Source organism: Amphibalanus amphitrite, unplaced genomic scaffold (assembly GCF_019059575.1).
Source record: "Amphibalanus amphitrite isolate SeventyFive unplaced genomic scaffold, NRLGWU_Aamphi_draft 000153F_arrow, whole genome shotgun sequence".
NCBI classification, from domain to species: domain Eukaryota; kingdom Metazoa; phylum Arthropoda; class Thecostraca; order Balanomorpha; family Balanidae; genus Amphibalanus; species Amphibalanus amphitrite.
The window spans coordinates 545856-565729 of NW_024881648.1; the positions used below are offsets into that span (position 1 = coordinate 545856).

At 50.6% G+C, this 19874-nt stretch overlaps 2 protein-coding genes across 8 annotated transcripts; one reads left to right on the forward strand and one right to left on the reverse strand.

The window, feature by feature from the left end:
• The first annotated feature begins 346 nt into the window (after positions 1 to 346).
• Positions 347 to 3738, forward strand: LOC122383023 (serine/arginine-rich splicing factor 1A-like). 2 transcript variants are annotated; one of them, XR_006256762.1, is made up of 4 exons: positions 363 to 865; positions 1801 to 2164; positions 2407 to 2693; positions 2943 to 3738. XR_006256762.1 is itself a non-coding variant. In XM_043369080.1 (3 exons), the coding sequence occupies exons 1-3, from the start codon at positions 702 to 704 to the stop codon at positions 2596 to 2598; spliced, it is 720 nt and encodes a 239-aa protein (XP_043225015.1). In that variant the 5' UTR covers positions 347 to 701; the 3' UTR covers positions 2599 to 3738. The 2 variants fall into 2 exon arrangements, 1 of the variants encoding a protein (XP_043225015.1); XM_043369080.1 differs by having other exon boundaries at positions 347 to 865; positions 2407 to 3738.
• Positions 3739 to 3969: 231 nt separating this feature from the next.
• LOC122383021 (N-acetyl-D-glucosamine kinase-like) lies at positions 3970 to 19539 on the reverse strand. Of its 6 annotated transcripts, none has more exons than XM_043369073.1 (9): positions 19524 to 19539; positions 14408 to 14481; positions 13652 to 13736; positions 12918 to 13016; positions 12427 to 12568; positions 10081 to 10191; positions 8069 to 8192; positions 7249 to 7423; positions 3970 to 5129 (listed from the first exon to the last, which is right to left on the reverse strand). In XM_043369073.1, the coding sequence occupies exons 1-9, from the start codon at positions 19536 to 19538 to the stop codon at positions 4887 to 4889; spliced, it is 1068 nt and encodes a 355-aa protein (XP_043225008.1). In that variant the 5' UTR covers position 19539; the 3' UTR covers positions 3970 to 4886. The 6 variants fall into 6 exon arrangements, with proteins under 6 accessions (XP_043225008.1, XP_043225009.1, XP_043225010.1 ...); XM_043369074.1 differs by lacking the exon at positions 19524 to 19539 and adding an exon at positions 15007 to 15280; XM_043369075.1 differs by lacking the exon at positions 19524 to 19539 and adding an exon at positions 14879 to 14891.
• Between the last annotated feature and the right edge of the window lie 335 nt (positions 19540 to 19874).

Sequence of the window (19874 nt, forward strand, 5' to 3'; positions counted from 1 at the left end):
TAATTTTTAGTCTATATATTATTGCTATTTTGAACCAAAATTTCATTCATTTTTAAAGTCTGACACTAATTATGCAGAAAAATAGCATTTAATTGATGACGATAGCAACTGCACTACAGCAGGCATAATTTTTAGAACAGCCTGTAAATAAGCTGATTTCGTCTTTTGTGCGGCGTAGATGAAAGCAACAAATAGTAGTGAGAAGAGAAACAAATGAAGCCCAATATCTATCTATGCCAATAAAACAGTATGTTTTGTTTAAATCACTGTTTTCAGTCTTCAAAATTTGAAATTTAGTTTAAAAAGTTCAAAATAACTTAGAAAATAAAAAAGACATGCTTGATTTAGATAAAACTCGACGCCGTGGACGCCGCCATCTTTATCTTGCTTGTTGAGATTTTGGGCGCAATAAGGCCCACTCAGTTTCATTTGTTTTGGGCGAGGCTACGGATTTTCCCTACGCTATTCAGGGATCAGTTGAATCAAAGATAAGAGGGCTCATTTGAAGCTGCTGAGCCCTGCACTTCCTAATTTTTCTTGAAAAGGGGCAGTTTTCCATCCCCGGCGGTGCGCCAGATTCGTAGCGTGTGGTTTTATGTAAATTTTGCGGCCAAGAGGAAGGATTAGTTTGATTAGAGTCGAAAGTGATCTCACATTTCTTTTGGTCTTTCAATAGAACTTCATTCACCTACTCCTTAGTCATGTCTGGCCGCAATGAGTGTCGCATCTATGTTGGGAATCTTCCTCCTGATATCCGCACCAAAGATATTGAGGACCTGTTCTACAAGTTTGGCAAAATCGTATTCATTGATCTGAAGAACCGGAAAGGACCCCCTTTTGCATTTGTCGAGTTTGAAGATCCAAGGTTTGTACATTAGCTCTAGGAAAGTTTCTTTTTCAATTTGTAATCAGAAAATGAGCTTAGTTTAAGATGGAGCAGTGTTGTATCCTTTATGTGATATCTACATGGCTCAGAACCCCATTCAATAATGTGTTTTGACCAACCATTTTATCAATTCTAAATAATTCATTTTTTTGCTTAAGTCGAGTGGAAAAGCAATAATGCTAAGGACATCAATATGAAATGTGCATACTTATCTTAAATTGGCTCACAATATTTTGTTATCATACCTACCTGATTGGCAGGCTGTTTTTTTTTGGCATTACATAGTAAAAGAACAAATAAAGTCATGCATTATTTACTAAGATTATCACTTAGTAGATATCACTGAAGCTGCCAGTTGTTATCATTGCTTACAATTTTTACCATGCTAACACTGTGTTTCAACTTTTGCTTGCTGTAAGCTCACTCTGAGTTGAAACTTTTTATTGCATTTAGGTAAATGTTAAATAAAAAAGACTTAACTCCCTCAATTTTTATTTTGTACCTTGCATTCACAGGCATGTGTTTCTTAGCTGACTATTGCCCATGCTAAGTTTTATGGTCTTGAGCATCAATAAGCATGGTCAACTTCCATTCTGCTGTGATTGCTTGGTGACATTGTTCAAATGTACAAACCCTTGCACAGGTAGTTTCCACTTGCTCTTTTATTGTGCTAAGCAAAAAACATGGATTGCACAACTAACCATGCCACCCACCAGGCTGGACCTCTGACCAGCACCTGACTAGTCACTGTTACCCCGCCAGGGACGCCGATGACGCCGTGTACGCCCGCGACGGGTACCTCTGACCAGCACCTGACCAGTCACTGTTACCCCACCAGGGACGCCGATGACGCCGTGTACGCCCGCGATGGGTACCTCTGACCAGCACCTGACCAGTCACTGTTACCCCGCCAGGGACGCCGATGACGCCGTGTACGCCCGCGACGGGTACGACTACGACGGCTACCGGCTGCGTGTGGAGTTTCCGCGCGGCGGCGGCCCGGGCCGCGGCGGCATGATGGGCGGCCGAGGCATGATGGGCGCCGGGCCGGGCCGGGGCCGCGGCCCGCCGGCGCGCCGCTCCCAGTACCGCGTGCTGGTCACCGGACTGCCGCCCACCGGCAGCTGGCAGGACCTCAAGGACCACATGCGCGAGGCCGGAGACGTCTGCTTCGCCGACTCCTACAAGGACGGCACCGGCACCGTCGAGTTCCTCCGATACGAGGACATGAAGTACGCCGTCAAAAAGCTGGACGATTCAAAGTTCCGCTCACATGAGGTATGTTTTGTTAAATTGGTGATATAAGATATATTCAGTTTGATTTTTGATCTTTCCTTCAATTATTCATTTGTTAAATGTTTTCATTGGACAGCGTAATTATTCTCGAATCTAGTTATCAGCGGAAGTATGCTCATTCTATTCAACACTTATGTCGGTTTTGAGAATGTGAATTTTGTTCACGCATCACTGGCTGGCTGAACAGGGTTGTCTGAACAGACTGTCACCTTCTCTTCCCCCAGGGTGAGGTGTCGTACGTGCGTGTCAAGGAAGACACGGGCGCCAGCAGCAGCGGCGGCGGCGGCGGCGGCGGCGCGCGCCGCTCCCGCTCGCGCTCGTACTCGCCGCGCCGCCGCAGCTCGCCCACCTACTCGCCGGTGAAGCGCTCCTACTCGCGCTCCCGCTCCCGCTCCGTCTCGCGTGAGCGCTACTGAGCAGAGCCGACTGGCCGAGGAGGGGCGGCGGCCGCGCACCGGCGGCCTGAAGACGCAGACTGGGGACCCGCGACGCCCGGAGCTCACAGCCCAAGGTTCATAAGCCTCTGACCTTTCGCTGTCTAGCCTGTGTGTGTTTGTGGACATTCGGGGGAGGCGCGAGTAGTGCTCGCCCTCGGCATTTTAAGTTCATTCACCATTTGTATGTGGGGTTGGTTCATAAACGGTCTTAAATGTAATTGGATGTTTCAATTTAAACACAAGCGGTAAACATGTTCGATGTCATTGTTTTGTACGTATGTCTGTGCGGCGTCTAACACTCTTTCCTGCATTTGTTTTTATAGAATCAAGGATGCATTGGATAGCCCCAGGATTGGATTTGGATGCATTGGATAGCACACAGACACACGCGGAAATGGATTTCATGGCCGGGATATCACTCTGGATCGGATGTGAAGGGGATGTGTGGCACTGGATAGGATGGTCACGGATCAGGATCACGGAATCATGGATCACGGAATCATGGATGGATCAGGACAGGACAGGACAGGACCCCGCTGCACGCTGGAGCGCCACACTCGGACCCGGCTCGCTCGGACGGACCCATGCCGGTAACGTGCCAACCCCGGGACATCCCGCTTCCTGACCCCCTCAGCTGCTGCTCAGACTGACGTAAAGTCATGTATTCAGAGATGAAAACGTCCTACTGCACAAATTCTCTTCATATTTGAATCGCCCCCGTCTTTATCCGCGCTTTCACTTGTCCGCCAGGGTGGTAATGCTAAAGGTATCGATTTGCCATTTCCACTTGCCAAATACGTCCTTTTCTTTCGAATGCGCTCTTAGCGATGTTTATCATTTGCCTCACGACTTAATCTCTGAACTGGACAGAATAAGCCTTCCCTGACGCACAGACGAACCTCTCCCCCTGTCTCACGATTCCGTGCATCACGCTCTGTTAACGTAAGGAATCGCTGGGTGCTAAGTCTTGCTCTTGTGCTCGTGTTCGCACTGACTGCCTTTTTCAGCTCCTTCGGATACAGCAGCAGCAGCAGCAGCAGCAGTGCGTCGCTGCTGCAGTTTCGGCGGGCCACAGGGCCAGGCCTCATTCTGGTAATGGCCAATAAACTTACATGCTTCTGCGCTCTTTTTGTGGGGTAACGGGTACCTGGGAATGCGTTCGAAAAAGGTGGCGAGCATCATGAAGAGTTGCCCTGGTGCAGGCTCTGCCGCGAAGAGGCAGACCGGGCCACAGTGGATGGAAAGGAGGGCTCTAGAGTCGTACCGAATGGAATCAGGACTAAAATCTTGGTTGAGGAGTGCTCTGCAATAGGTACTGTTCGGAACTCTGAGGGAGGGACAGACAAATCGTTCGATTTGAGCAATTGTATTACAAAAATGCATGCCGTGGAATGTTTGATTCACTAAAAAAAATCACAAATGGTCAATCACAGTTGATTGTGAAATCTCTCACATTTAGGTGAATGACTTGTCAATCGATGTACGAAAATAGAATTAATATAAACTTCTACGATTCAACATAACGTAAAGCGAAGCATGATCAAAGTCTTGTACTCCCGGAAAGCCCTCACATCCTGACAACCAAGCTCTTTGGTAGCACCCAACCCGTTGCGGGGCACTCCATAACCACAATTAATGCAATAGGCACTAGGCAGTCCGTCAGCACATGATTCCCAGAAAACCAAGCAGCCCAGCCCAGCTCACCGCGCCTCAACAAAGTGAAGTGCTAATGATAAAATCAACCTAAAAAGCAACAAATGATAAATATGGCACGGGAATGTCTCGAACGGAAATTCACGGGCAGTCACCCGCTCACCCGGCCGCCTCTGGCTCTGTCACAAATAAATCCACCAGCGCACAACACAACACAGCACGGCACAGACATCCACTGGACAATGAAGTAATTCCTGAATGACTGGGCGAACATCAGGCTCCAGTTTTATCCTTCCCCTCCTCAACACGTCTCGAGCATTTCTCTCCGCACGCTAGCTCCTACGCTACAATCCTCTCCCCAAGTCCCGGTGTTTCGCTCGCTGCCCCACCCGTCCTCCCGGCCGGCTCTGTGCGATGGCGGATGGTTGGCACTAAATGTCCGGCGTATTTGGCGCTACGTGCGCCGCCACTGCCTAACTGCGTCGCTAAACTGCCGCCAGCTGCTGCACAGCAGTTTGGTGTGGTGACTGCAGTCACTGCCACCCTGTGCTGACTGCAGTCACTACTGCCGCCCTGTGCTGGCTGCAGTCACTGCCACCCTGTGCTGACTGCGGTCACTGCCGCCAGCTGCAGAGCAGCTTGGTGTGCTGGCTGCAGTCGCGCGGCAGCCGGTGGCCGGCGCGGCGCGCGGCCAGGAACGCCGCTCCGCTGCAGAGTGATCCGCGCAGCTCGAGCAGCTGGAAGGCGGGCAGCAGCGGCCCGGCCACCTCGAGCAGACCGTCCCGGAGCAGCGGCCACGAGCGGAACACGGCGCCCACCACCACTATCTGCAGACCGCGCTCCGCCGACAGCATCTCCTGCGGGGAGGGAGGGGGAGTCACACGGCGCCCACCACCACTATCTGCAGACCGCGCTCCGCCGACAGCATCTCAGGGAGGGAGGGGGAGTCACACGGCGCCCACCACCACTATCTGCAGACCGCGCTCCGCCGACAGCATCTCCTGTGGGCAGGGAGGGGGAGTCACACGGCGCCGACCACCACTATCTGCAGACCGCGCTCCGCCGACAGCATCTCCTGCAGGGAGGGAGGGGGAGTCACACGGCGCCCACCACCACTATCTGCAGACCGCGCTCCGCCGACAGCATCTCCTGTGGGCAGGGAGGGGGAGTCACACGGCGCCGACCACCACTATCTGCAGACCGCGCTCCGCCGACAGCATCTCCTGCAGGGAGGGAGGGGGAGTCACACGGCGCCCCGACCACCACTATCTGCAGACCGCGCTCCGCCGACAGCATCTCCTGTGGGGAGGGAGGGGGAGTCACACGGCGCCCACCAACACTATCTGCAGACCGCGCTCCGCCGACAGCATCTCCTGTGGGCAGGGAGGGGGAGTCACACGGCGCCCACCACCACTATCTGCAGACCGCGCTCCGCCGACAGCATCTCCTGCAGGCAGGGAGGGGGAGTCACACGGCGCCCGGCAGACAGCATCTGTGGGGAGGGAGGGGAAGACGGTAAGTCGCGGCGCTCGGCAGATTGCTTCGATTGCCGCAGGGAAGGGACGGAGGTTAGAGACGCCATGACAAACTGGAGAAAATTACTGACAAAAGAACCGTGTAAAACACCGCGCCGATCGAGTTGGATGGGGGAGTCAGCCGACCCTGTCTCCAGTGTATCCAGCGCCAAATTCACAGATAAGCAGGCGATTGAATTAAGAACTCTGCTAGCCGGTGGCGCAATTCGTAAAGATGCAACGAAAGGACGTTTGCTTTCCAGCTATGTACCGCGCGATGTGACAAATTTTCGGTGGGGTCCTCCATCAAACCTAAAGACTGGCATGAGGAGCTGACGGCTCCAAGAACTAAGAAGAGCTGTATGCGACTGCATCGTCACCCGTTCTCAGTGCTGTTTGCAGAACGATTTTCATCAAAATTGACATCACGGTATCGTCGTTACCATTTCCTGTAACCGTCCCGACCCCAGTTACTACCATAAACAGCTCCGCGTCATGCCACACCAAACGGACACATTTTCCAGTCCAACCACCCCGCGACCTTTTGCCACCATTCAGTCCACCACACACAAACACCGTGCATCGACACCTGTGCAGGCACACCATGGATCGGTAAGCCGAAACCATAGAGCGCGGCGCGCGGTAAAGTGCCACACAGACACCGCGTGACCGCCCAGCCCGCCCGCCACTGGTCAAGTCAGCAGAAACCACCAAAGGCCACCCAGCAGCAAACACACCACACCACCATGCCACCACCACCACGTCACCAACCCACCATGTCATTGGCAGCGGCTGCTGCAGGCTAATCAACGTTAACAGTAAACGGGCCCCAGTCTCACACGACAAAGCGCCGGTTCCCTTGTTCATGCTGAGTCTATAAAACTAACTACGTATCCTTTTATTTGTTGATGCGGATCTTCAACCCGAATGGCTACGTTACGTGGAAGGCAATGTGGGTCATAGTGCCCGTAAGGTTAGATAAAGCTTGCTTGCTGTTCAACCGCTCGCGGACCCAACTACCGCTCGATGCCGGTGCCCGGTGTCTGTTTAGACGTTGAGTCAAACGTACCGCGAAGAGGGTAGCGGCACGGTCCGACCGGGATGGTGATGTTTTACTAGTCTCAGGTCCATAACTGGTCGACCTTACTTTCCACGGTCAATGCGTACTCTGAGAATCGAGTCTGTCAGTTAGCAGGATAGTGGCGTCATATTGTCTAGTCGGTATCGGATCTGTATCCTTTTCGACATTGGGCCAATTATACCTTTCCGACGTTCTCACATCTCTGTAAACTGTTGGATCTTCACCTAACCTCTTCTGCCAACTGCCAAGTAAGGTCTGTTCTTTCACTAATGTCATCCCTACCTTGTCGACATTGGGCAGCAGGGCGGCGATGTATCTGCCCAGCCAGGCGCCGGCCTCCTTGAACATACACCCCAGTCAGGCGCCGTCCCTACGGCCTACCTTGTCCACATTGGGCAGCAGTGCGGCGATGTATCTGCCCAGCCAGGCGCCGGCCTCCTTGAACAACTGCAGGCAGAGAGGGTCGCCGTGGCGCGCGGCGGCCGCCAGGTGTTCGCAGAGCGCCGCGAACCGCTGCTTCTCGAACTTTGTGTACGCGTGCGCCAGCAGACCGAACCTGCCGCGGGGCGCGGGAGGGGGTCGGTCACAGGAAGGGCAACAAACAACACGTGGGCGTCACACATCACACACAACACCGGGCAACAAACAGGGCGGGAACTACACAATACGTGTGCGTAATTTGAACAGATGACACAGATGATAGTAAAATGGACGGGTGGGAAAACGGATGAACACTGCATGGGTTACTAGTAAACAGCCGGGGCGTGGCGTTAGTCAGGGAAGGGGAGGGACGCGATGACGGGAAACGGGGAGGCCGGAGAATGGGGCGGAGTCATATACTGAGAACAACAATCGAGTGATGCAACACGAGTTGAAGGTAACGCGCAATCAGATGGAGTGCACAGCTCGGAAAGTGTCTGAAGTTGAACAGAGCGGAAGCCTCATAAAGAAATGTCCAGTGATACGGCGGTGTCTGCGGACATTATGCAATGGGCATCTGCAAACAATGATGAAACATGATAGTGTTCCACAAGCACCACTAATAGGGGGATAATGGCTGAGACACGAGCCACGCTGTGTTCACAGCAGCTGTTACAGCGCATATCCCTCACAAGATTACTACATCCCTCACTCTGGTAAAAAAGCCCCGCCCATAGCGGTGACCGCGAAATGACGGACGGACGGACGGGGGCTAACCTACCTGTCTGTGACGCCGAAGCAGGTGAAGATGGCCTCCCTGACGGCCTCGGTGCTGTGCGGCGGCTTCCTTAGGTTGTCATCCTCGTCAAACACCCACTTGATGGCCTCGTGGGCGATCCACCAGGCTACAGGGCGGTACAGAACATAGAGTTAACTACACTGCGGTCCGATTGAGCGGGATTGAGTATGATCTCATATTGCAGGGAGGTACCGGCCCGGCGTCTCCCCTCGGAGTATTATCGTCGCGTGCCATATGACACCGTTGGGGTCCATTGAGGACATGGGTAACCCAATACCGTTTAACGACCACAGCCGGCTCTAAATGCAGGTGATTAGGGGGGATGGGGGCAGTGGTTGGATCGGATTTCGCTTCGGTAAACAACGCTGCCCTCATGTAATGTAAGCGACAGGAAAGCAGCCTCGCCACGAACTCCCGCCTATGTCATATTCATCTCATACCTTAGGACAAAAGGTGCAGCTTTCCGACCACCAATCATGCTAAAAAAAGTTAAAATGTGCACGACAACTGTATAAAGCTAGGGCCTTATTATATACATACAACGCAAACAACAAATCCTTCTTCAACTGCAGACATTGGCCCATGGGATTTATCGAAAGGTGTGGCAATAGCCACACTTCGCGCGTATTCCTTGGTTCGCTCTAAGATAACCGACAGCCGCGATTAAAGGGACTATCCCACCTTCTAAAATGTTGTTAAAACCAGTTAAATTGTGCCCGACTTTATAGATTGGATGACCAGGAACACGGTTCTGGCATTTATTTTTCATTAAACATCTTAGGCTTCCCATATTCCAAACACAAACTTTCAAATATGTGACGTCACAGCCCAAAATTACCTCCTTCCCCAGGCCACATTACTGTCATAAAGCTGATTCTTTTTACTCTGTAGGCACCACAACAAAGTTCAGACCAAGTTTTAAGCGATTTTTCAACGAACAAACCCATTTAAATCAAAATGACTAAACGAGGTGACGTCATACTAACGGTCGCTCCATGTTGAAGATAGGGCCTTGTACAAGGCCCATTTTCAAATGAAGGGAACGAATTTCTTCAACACCAAGAGGCCGCGGGGGTTGCAACCTAGATAGATAGTGGTTCCTGAACCTCGCCGCAAACTTGGCTATCTCAACTCAAACCCCATGTTTAAGGTGGGATAGTCCCTTTAAGTACACTGGTGAGCAGTGAGCACCGCGAGCGGCGATGACGCAATCGGTGCCTCTGAAGACGTCACAGGTAGTCCCACCACGTCCGGGACGGAAGGTGTGGCCATGGGTCGGGCGAGCGGTGCAGCTCGAGTACGCGCAATCAACACGAGGGCGGCCGAACAAGGTTCACAGAATCGGGGGGGGGGGGGGGAGGGATGTTTCACAACCGACCCATTAGTGGTATCAGGCGAAGGAAAATAGACGTAAGGCACAGAGGTTCAAGCTGCATATTGTAACACTTGATATCAACAGACGTTGCATCTATCACAATCAACCGATGGCAAAGTTCACCGATAATCGCTGCCGGCCTAATGCAACTGTCTCAGAGAAACCACATCGAATGTCGGCTCCTAATACGGCGAAATCCCCGCTAACAGAGGGATCCCGGCAGAGCGACACGGCTGAAATCCCGGATAAACCCCGTCTGGCAATGGTTCAATGAAGTGAAAGTGAGCCGGGCCGGGAGGTGATCGATGACTACCGGACTAGCGAAAGGGCTCAGAGTCAGCACACCTGCAGTGTCTGGTACCGCCGGGCGCGCCGCATCGATATTTCAGCGGTGGTTCCCTCTCACTTTCTCACCCAAACTCGCAGCATCCCGCAACCAGCTCAGCATTCTCACATCTATCCCTTCCGCAACTAACGTCCTCCCCCCTCCCTCCCTCTAACTAGGCACTCACCGCCTCCCTCGTCTCCGAACAGATGTCCCCAGCCACGACAGCGGTGGCTCGTGCCGCTGTTTCGTACCTCCCACTCCCTCTTCCCCTCCCCTCTGACGGGCACTCACCGCCGCCCTCGTCTCCGAAGAGATGACCCCAGCCGCCGCAGCGGTGAGTGGTACCGTCCGCCTTCAGCAGCAGACTGTTGGAGCCGGTACCGGCGATCAGACACATACCACCTGTGCGAGGGGACAGACGGGATTGGGAGATATGTCACCAGACGGCTACTGTAACGGCTCATACCGAAAGCTAAGACGTGGAACGAATAGGTTACCCTCCGTTTGGATATTTGTTTTTGGGTAGAAGGAAGCGATAATTCCAGCGAAACGGTGAAGCATATACCAAAATGTAGTGTGAGAGTTGGGTTTTGGAGGCTGTCGCCTCGGCGCCGCGGGGAGCGTCGGCCGGCCGCCGTCTGCCCCGTCCCCTCCGGTGTGGACGGAGGACACATCTGGCGTCGGAGCGGTCCCGGCGGCCGTTCGTCCCAGTTTCGGGGCCATGCCGGCGCGCCGGATAGGGAAGAGGGGGAGTCGTGTCCGAGCCATGGGACCGCACGGTGGTGTGTGAGGGTGAGCGAGAAATACAAAGCAACTTGGCAAAGACTACCTTTTACAAGCTATTTCGGCAACATGCCTGAAGAGAGCGATGGTGTAGTGACGCGGCAGTGATCGGCACCGCTTGCAACGACTTGCAACGGAGCTGTCGAGGCAGTGAGAAGCAGGGGTCGCCCAGGAGCCGTGGCGTCTGCCGTGGACCCCGCCCGTCACCTCGTCTGTCCCGGTGGCTGCTGCTGGACTGGCCCATATACAGCCGGCCGGGAGGATCGGCAGATACGGCGAGGTGGACTGCGACCGGCAGAAGAACCTAGTGCCGCTGGACTAACTGGACACTGAGCGGCTGGGCCCCTCTGTGCAATGCTCTGGCGAGTGATGCTCGCAGTGAGGGTGCTGGCGAGTGATGCTCGCAGTGAGTGCGCTGGCGAGTGATGCTCGCAGTGAGTGCGCTGGCGAGTGATGCTCGCAGTGAGGGTGATGGCGAATGGTGCTCGCAGTGAACGTGTTGGCGAGTGATACTCGCAGTGAGTGCGCTGGCGAGTGATGCTCGCAGCGGTGAAGGTGACAGCCGGTGTGACTGTGGAAGTGACAGCCGGTGGGGCTGTGGGAGTAACAGCCGGTGGAGCTGTGGAGGTGGTGGCAGCCGGTGGACTGTGGAGGTGGTGGCAGTTGCCGGGACTGCACTGAAAATTCCACAGGAGGGCCGTGTGGTGGCAGTCGCCGGCACTGCACTGGAAATTCCACAGGAGGGCCGTGTGGTGGCAGTCGCCAGCACTCAGCAATGGAAATTCCACAGGAGGGCCGTGTGGTGGCAGTCGCCGAAGTGTCTGATTGTTTGTGAGCTCGTGGTTTTTTTGTGTGCATTTGATTTAAGGTGACCAATTGATTTTGTGTGAGCCGTTGATGGACAGGAGAGGGCAAGTGGTTGAATGAGAGAGCTGGTAGTTTCGTGGCATCTGTGGTCCGTGACAAAATTGGTGAACCTGGCCAAGCGCATTTATTCATGCCGGGCGCTGCACGCAAAAAAGATTCTTAAATGATTGGGGAAGGCACGTGGACATTATGTATGCGTGCTGATTAGGAGCGTTTAAGAGAATGGCTCTTAGGATTGCTTGGCTGGTTGTGTGCGTGTTTGTGTTAAAATTTCAGTGGTTGATTCTTGAGAATCAGGGGAAGGTGTAGTGTGAGAGTTGAGTTTTGGAGGCTGTCGCCTCGGCGCCGCGGGGAGCGTCGGCCGGCCGCCGTCTGCCCCGTCCCCTCCGGTGTGGACGGAGGACACATCTGGCGTCGGAGCGGTCCCGGCGGCCGTTCGTCCCAGTTTCGGGGCCATGCCGGCGCGCCGGATAGGGAAGAGGGGGAGTCGTGTCCGAGCCATGGGACCGCACGGTGGTGTGTGAGGGTGAGCGAGAAATACAAAGCAATTTGGCAAAGACTACCTTTTACACATAAAAAAGACCGATGTCGTTCGCAATGGCGTGAAAAAAGATTTAAATACAAGTGAATGGTGACAGACGTAACAGCAATGTAAAAAACGATTTCAACAAGACTATTCCGCACTTATCCGTATTGCTCACATGACAAAATGGCTGCACAAGCATTGATATCCGGGATCTCTCAAAATCAATGTCACTCATCAATCAATCAAACTTGAAACTGCGACGTCATGAAAGCCAGATCACTTAAGCACTCGAGCTAATCGCCCGCCTATTGCGATACTCGCGAGATCCGCTACCGGACATTTGTTGCTATCTTTCCGTAGCCAGTAGCCGCCGCCCGCGCACTACGCGGGTCCAACGGGCGCCCAGCCAATCCCCCCGTACCCCCACCCGCCCAGCGTGGGCGGGGGCGGGGGCGGCTCACCGTCCTCGAAGGCAGTGGCGATGGTGCCGACCGTGTCGCTGCAGACGAAACACGACTCGGTCAGCGTCGGGTGGTTCTCCAGCAGGTTCTGACGGAACGCCTCGTTGGTTTCATCCACCTCGCAGCCGCTCAGACTCAGACCCTGGGAATACAATACGGACTCAGGCACTGTGGGACGATATACGGTCAGAATCAGACCCTGGGAAATATGTCACGGACTCAGACTCAGGTCTGGAAGAGGGAAATCTCAGACTCATATCCTTGGGGGCGAAACAAGTTCGGACTCATACCTACTCGGACCACGGGTACGAGACAAATAAATTCAGACCCTAAATACGACACAACTCAGTCAGAACATCGCCACAAAACAGTTGCGACTCGCCCCGTCGTGTGACGCATCGCCCAAGTTTGTTGTCCGCAACTCCACAAACTTAGTGACGATGTGTATGGTGTCTGTGCTGACGGGCTCGCTCCGGACCCCCGGTACGCACCAGCGCGCGGAGGGTGGTGTGCGCCGGCTGTCCGGCCTTCTGTAGAGCGTCGTCCACCAGCGCGCGGATCCGCCGCTCCGTCTCCGGCATACCGATCAGCTGCGGCCCGGCGGTACGAGCACGGGCAGGTTAGCGGAAATAGTACTCCAATATCTTGTAAATTAAAGTTAAAACCGACTGACCGATGCAATGCATTTTAGCAGCACTTACGACTTGTTATTACGAATTGAACAAGACCAATACGATAAAAATGATACGGATGTAAATTAACATAAAAAGCATATTGTGCAATGACATCCGCACAGTCAGGTATTTCATCAAAGCGTCCGATACCCCCCCCCCCCCCCCCCCCAAGGCCCCGAACCATATCGCGTTCGACGCAACACCCCGATTATTTCAAGGACCAAAGTGCGATCGATCCGGATGAATGACACATTATGATTGCAGGTCATCAGGTCACGATAAGTATCCACTTTGCTAAACCTACAAGCCTCTCAAAGAAAGCAAATTCAATTAGTATTCAAAGCCATCAGTCACTTTGGTTTTACCAGTGAGCAGGCACGTTGAAATGATTTATCTGAAGCCCAACAATTTATCCAGAACGGGACAATATAATTGAAGCTATTTCGAGAATTGCTCAGTAGGTAGCATGTTTTCCGTACTTTCCGGTACACGGATTACACAGTCTCAACTGATTCATGCTTGCGTCTACAAAACCATGCACAACTACTCACTAAGAAGTTGATGCATGACCCCTGGCACTCTGCCAGACATTTTCCATCTGCATCAAACAGAGCTATGGCGGAATGACTTCCGCCACTGCAAGGGAGCATACATAGAGATCAATCAAAACTACACTATGACAAAGCAGAACAATACTTTCTACAGAAGGAATACACTGTCAGAAGTTTTCAGTAATGACAAAGAATGAAAAATTTATCTGCCACAACAGTAGCAGAGATGTAGGCACCACTTAGTAACAGCTTGAAATGCACACAAGAAACTAAAAATAAAGCAGAAATTGAAACAATATATCATAGTATATATGAGCTACAATCCATCTAAAAGAAACAGTTAACACTAGTATCACACAGGCACAAGGCACACTCACAACAAAACTGAGGCATGGGCCTGAGCTTTGTGCCACACATGTTCCAGCAGAGTCATAAAGCTCAATGGCAGAGTGACTGCCTCCACTGAAAGATACAAGTGTATTATACAGGTTTGTCTGCTCCTTGCTAAGGCTATCATTTATCAATGCCTATAATTTAACTAGGAGCTCAAGCAGGTAACTGCTGACTATTGGAGACTCTGGTTTTGACCTTGATTTGACTTGATTTGATCATCAAACCCTGATTCCTGAAAAGATTGACAAATGACAGACCATTTGGCATCTTATGATAAACAATTATTGTCATGCACACCAATTCTGGTCTAGCTAACCTCAACCCCTAAATAATTGACAATCTTTGAGGATAACAATCGCTCACCCTTCCACACCAGCATACAGAGCCACTGGTTGGTGTGTTCCATTCATGTTGGCTTCCTTATTGTTATAGTTGTCCTGGAAAAAAGTTTATTAGTGAATAGTGACACAACACCAACTGTAGTTGGTGGGCAATGCACAGACTGAGCAGTAGGTATGGTTTCAGGAGGATAGTCCAAGCAATCAATTCAAGCTACGTCAAATGTGTAACTATCAGAACTGTCAAAAAATGATCTGGTACACAGAGGTAAAAAGGCAATCCAAATAACAAAACCCTAACCCTGGGTCATGTTTTCGTTTCACTGCTCCGTCGTTGCTAGCAAGTCGCTGTTACGTTATTGTTGTTGTGCACCGCACCATGCTGGAGGCCCTCAATTGCCTGTCACGTGATTGAGCTTACGGTGAGGATGCTCTGTGGCTTTAGACTTGGCACCCCATGTTCTATACCTATAGTGATACGCTGTTTACTACATACATTTTTTTAACCTGAGCCCTGAGTCCTGACTTTATGTTCAGTATCGTATCAGCAGATCAAGACTGTGGATCCGTCCTTTCATGCATTGGAACCGCTTGTCACTCAAACGCACTGAACTAACCACTCACCAACAACTCCCTGCAGCAAGAGCTGCAGCACAAACTTCGGGCCTTGTGGTATATAGTGGTATATATGGCCTTGCTTCGGGCCTTGGCACGAAATAGATTGAAATGCACCCATGCACTTCAAAACACAAACTGCCCGAGCTGCCCGGATTGCCCGCATTGCTATTGTTTACATCACATGTTTGATGCATAGCAGTAGGTGGAACTATGGTCATGAGTACCCAAATATAGGAACGTTCCCATTTTTGGGAACGGAGTTCCCAAATATGGGAACGGGCGTTCCCATTTATGAGAACGGAAGGTAATTTTTCGGCCGTTCGCCCACTAAAACTCATTAGTGCATCACGTTTCAAAAAAGTGCACGCTAATTTAAGTATCTACTAAGTCTCTATAAAATTATCTTTAATCTGACCGTCGAACAAGGAAATTGACCGTGGAATGATATTTTTAATGATTTTTTGAAATGACGGAATTGTGAAAACATGGGTTATACTACATTTAACATGCAATTTTAAGGAAAATGAAGCGTTTTTTAAATTTTGAGGTCAAGTATAATAATTTTCGCCTGGTTATGAAGTTTCATACTAGCGACACCAGATGCTGACATATGCAAGCGAACACGCGGACAGTCCCGAGGTAATATTGTTGACTTTCGGTGTCGTGGCGCACGACCGCGTGAAACGTCAGTGATTTTACCGAACTACTGTTGTAAACTCAGTTTCAGTGGTTTAAAATCATTCAGCTGTATTTTATCAGCCCGGAAAGACTATTTTATTTGGATGCTAGCTGTTCAGCGTTGTTTTATAAGGAGCGTCATGAGCGTGGTTTTTTGTCTTCCGTGTTTCTAAGCATGATCGTTTTGGGGGAATTTCTCTTATATCGGTCGCTCTGTGTGGCTTATTTATAATTTTTATGCTGATTTCGATCATTCCTCGTGCCCATCCTACCAGGCCTTTTGCCACTTACACTCATTAAGAAAGGAAAAAACTAGATTTTCATTGGGACTAGGTGTTTTGATGGTGTAACATATTCAGCGTTCCCATTTTTAGATACTTCCTTGTGCTCATCAACTATCGGTGATAAACAGACAGGTGCTTGACATGTCTCCACCCTCGGCGCGGACGGTGGATATAGGTATGGAAGACCTTGTTGAACATCGCTGAGCGTTGTGAATTACGTAATCCTGCAGAGGGGGGCGTGCCCGCTGCGAGATCGACGGGAATAAAAGCGCAGAAGACCGGGCGAAACATGCGACGGTCTTGCCGGAAAGGTCATCTGATGATTGTTGCGTTAACAATAAGTTGCGGCGTTGGACGTGATGCTTGTTAATGAAAAGAGCCCCTGAAAGGCGTCGGTGAAATCGTTCCCAATTTTGGGTACGCCGTTCCCATAATAAGGAACGCTTGCAGCGCCAGTGTACGAGAGCGTTCCCAAATTTGGGCTCGCGGCCCGGATGATGGACTGCTTTAGAAATAGGGGAACAATTTGAAACTACGATGGGCCTTACAATATCAAACACTTTCCCAACAATATTGAGACAAATATCAGGCGGTTCACGATCGTTTAATATTTTTTGGACGTCATTTAACGGTTCTTTTTCTTGTTTTAAATAATGCCTACATGGCGTTCCCATATTTGGGTTTATCGTTCCCAAACATGGGAACGAAAATGCGTTCCCGAAAATGGGTACGCTTGACCATAGTTCCGCCTACTGATAGCTGCTACATGCACCTTTACAATGACGTCATTAGTTCTTTCTAAAAGCACTCGTTTGATGGATACAAAAATCCATAATTTCATATAAAATGGCTAAAATTGCTTTAGGTCAAGGTTACATGTTATTTTTTTGTGTCATAATTAAAGTTATTTTTTATCCAAAATCATTTTTTTGCGAAGGAGACAGGGACTTTATATATATATTTTTTGACATCAATGATAATTTTACAGCATTAACTGATTACTAAGAACTTGAAATGTGATTTACGTTGAAGCAGGACCTTTTCAAGAAGTCACGTGACAAAACACAAATTTTACTGTCCCTGTCCACAGATGCAGACAGAGTTGGATCTGTTCAGGTACTCCCTCCCTTACCCGGGTGCGACCACTGCCCGATACTATGCACTTATGTGTTTGACCTTGAGACGTCTCCTTCGCAGATCGCCCCTGCTAAGTACCGGAAGTGGCAGAAAGGCAAATACAACATCCTATCGCGTGCCTTATACGAGGTTGACTGGGATGCTGAGTTTACAGCGCTTGACATCGGTGGCGCGTATACCCGTTTCGTGAATGTCCTGATGCCCCTTGTTGAGGAATGTGTTCCCCTTGCCCCACAACAGATCTCAAACAGGCTGCCATGGAAAACTAACCCTCCTCACAGGTTAAGGAACAGTAAAAAGGAAGCTTGGGCAAAGTATAAGTCTGTCCGCCACCGCCTTGGCAAAAGCTCTGTCGCAGCAGAGGTAGCCTTGAGAGACTTTTTCAAGGCAAACAAGCAGCTAAGATCATTTGCTACTGAGTCTCAAGTCAACTACGAGCTTGAACTACTTAATGATCTTAAGACACAGCCCAAACGTTTTCATGCTTACCTTCGCAGGAAGAAAGTTGGTTGTCCCGGAGTCGGCCCGCTACAGTTACCTGACGGGAGTCTCTCAGACGACCCAGAGTTGATGGCTGAAGCTTTCGTCACTGCATTTGCCAGTGTTTTCACACCCGCCCTGCACAGCCCTTCCCTTCGTCGCGGCCCAACTGATCACCAGTCTGTATCCAGCCAGATGCCTCCACTCTACGTCAGTGCCCAGGACGTGCTCTCCTCCCTGCAGTGCCTGGATGCTTTCTCTGCGGCGGGAGCGGACGATATCCACCCCTGCCTACTAAAAAGGTGTGCCTCAGCTTTAACTTACCCATTATTACTCCTCTTCCGCCAGTCGCTGAGGGAAGGCCGCTTGCCTGTCCAGTGGAAATCGTCGGTAGTTGTGCCAATTTTCAAAAAAGGCTCAAGGTACCAAGCCCTTAATTATCGCCCTATTAGCCTGACCTCAGTAACATGCAAGTGTCTAGAGCGAATAATCGCCCGCCACCTGACAGACTACCTCGAGAGCAACAATATCTTGTCTGACCACCAATTCGGGTTTCGTGCAGGTCGCTCAACCATGGACCAACTACTGCTGGTTTACGATGACGTTTCCAGACACCTTGACAGGGGCGACACCGTTGACGTCATCATGTTTGACTTCTCCAAGGCCTTCGACGTAGTATCTCACCCTATTCTGCTCACCAAGTTACATTTGCTAGGGATCAATACCCCCCTCATCCGCTGGATCGAGGACTTTCTTGTTGGTCGCCGCATGTCAGTCCAGGTAAAGGGAAAGACAAGCAGCCAGCGCAACGTCTCGAGTGGCGTACCCCAGGGTTCTGTCCTCGGACCAATTCTTTTTCTTATTTTCGTCAACCATGTCGCAAGTAACCTCCTCTGTCAGTATAAAATATTTGCAGATGACCTGAAGATCTACATGACAATACGCCACGACAGTCCAGCTAACTACTGTCGTGATTCACAGGCTTGTCAGAAGGACATAACGATGCTACAACGCACGGCAGAGTCCTGGTGTCTCTACTTAAATCTGAAAAAATGTGTGGTCATCCGCTTTCAAAGAAGGTCCCATGTCCTACCTCCCCCGTCCTATCACTTAGACCAAACATCGATTCAGGTCGTGAAATCCCACACTGATCTCGGGGTTCTTATTGATTCTGACCTAAAGTTTCACCAGCATGTGGCTTTGACAGTGCAAAAGGCTGCTGGCCTTACCCAAAACTTGTTAAGGTCAACTGTCTGCAGATCCCCTGATTTCATGCTCACTTTATTCAACACTCATGTAAGACCCATCATGGAATACTGCTCATGTGTATGGCACACTGCGTATATAGGGGACGTGCGCCTCCTCGAATCTGTTCAACGCCGTTGGACTAAAAAGATCTTAGGCATGGGAGAGCTTGATTATAAATCCCGGCTTAGGGCTCTGAACCAGTACTCGGTCCAGGGCAGACTTCTACGTGCCGATCTGATTCAATATTGGAAGATTTTCCACGCAAAGTGTTGTATAGATGCCACTACCATGTTCGAACTTGATCCCTCGTCTAGTACCAGAGGCCACATGTTCAAAATCCGCCACACTCGAGCACAAACTGATGTCAGGACCAGGTCCTTCAGCAAGCGTTGTATCACCGCTTGGAACGCACTCCCTGACCAGGTCGTAGGTGAATCCGACCTGAGCAGGTTCAAGGCCATGTTGGCTGACTCGATGGGTGATGCCTTGTTCTCTTATCATATGTGATGGCTATTGCGTTGACCTGTTTCCCCTAATTTGTGTTTGCATTATTGTATACGATCTTTTATTGTATGTATCATGAAACTATAGCAAAATTCGTGTTTGTCACTATGCAGGCTCTTGTTCCCGGCTTGGCAGCACCCCCTTGTGGTGTCTCCGCCGGGCGAGCCCTACGTTCGCGGGTTCCTTCCTCACGTATCCTATGCACATCCTCTATGCTGTACTCTGGAAGGCAGGGAACCCCCAACAGTATTGTATTGTATTGTATTGTATTTACGATCATGGGCGATCCACACATGGCGTGGCGATTACTGCCCAATAAAATAAAACAGGTGAGTTGAACAGGTGAGTTACAGCTTCAGTTATTTTATTTGGACATTAAACGAAAGCATTTGTCTTCAATTTTTCAATTGAAAGAAAATCTTATTTGAAAAAGCTGCTGAATTGATTGTATTGCAATCAAAATAACGATATTTTTGTCATTGATCTGTGAGTCATATGAGGTAAGAGCCAGGATAATGCCAGTGGCGCGTACTCTCTTGATAC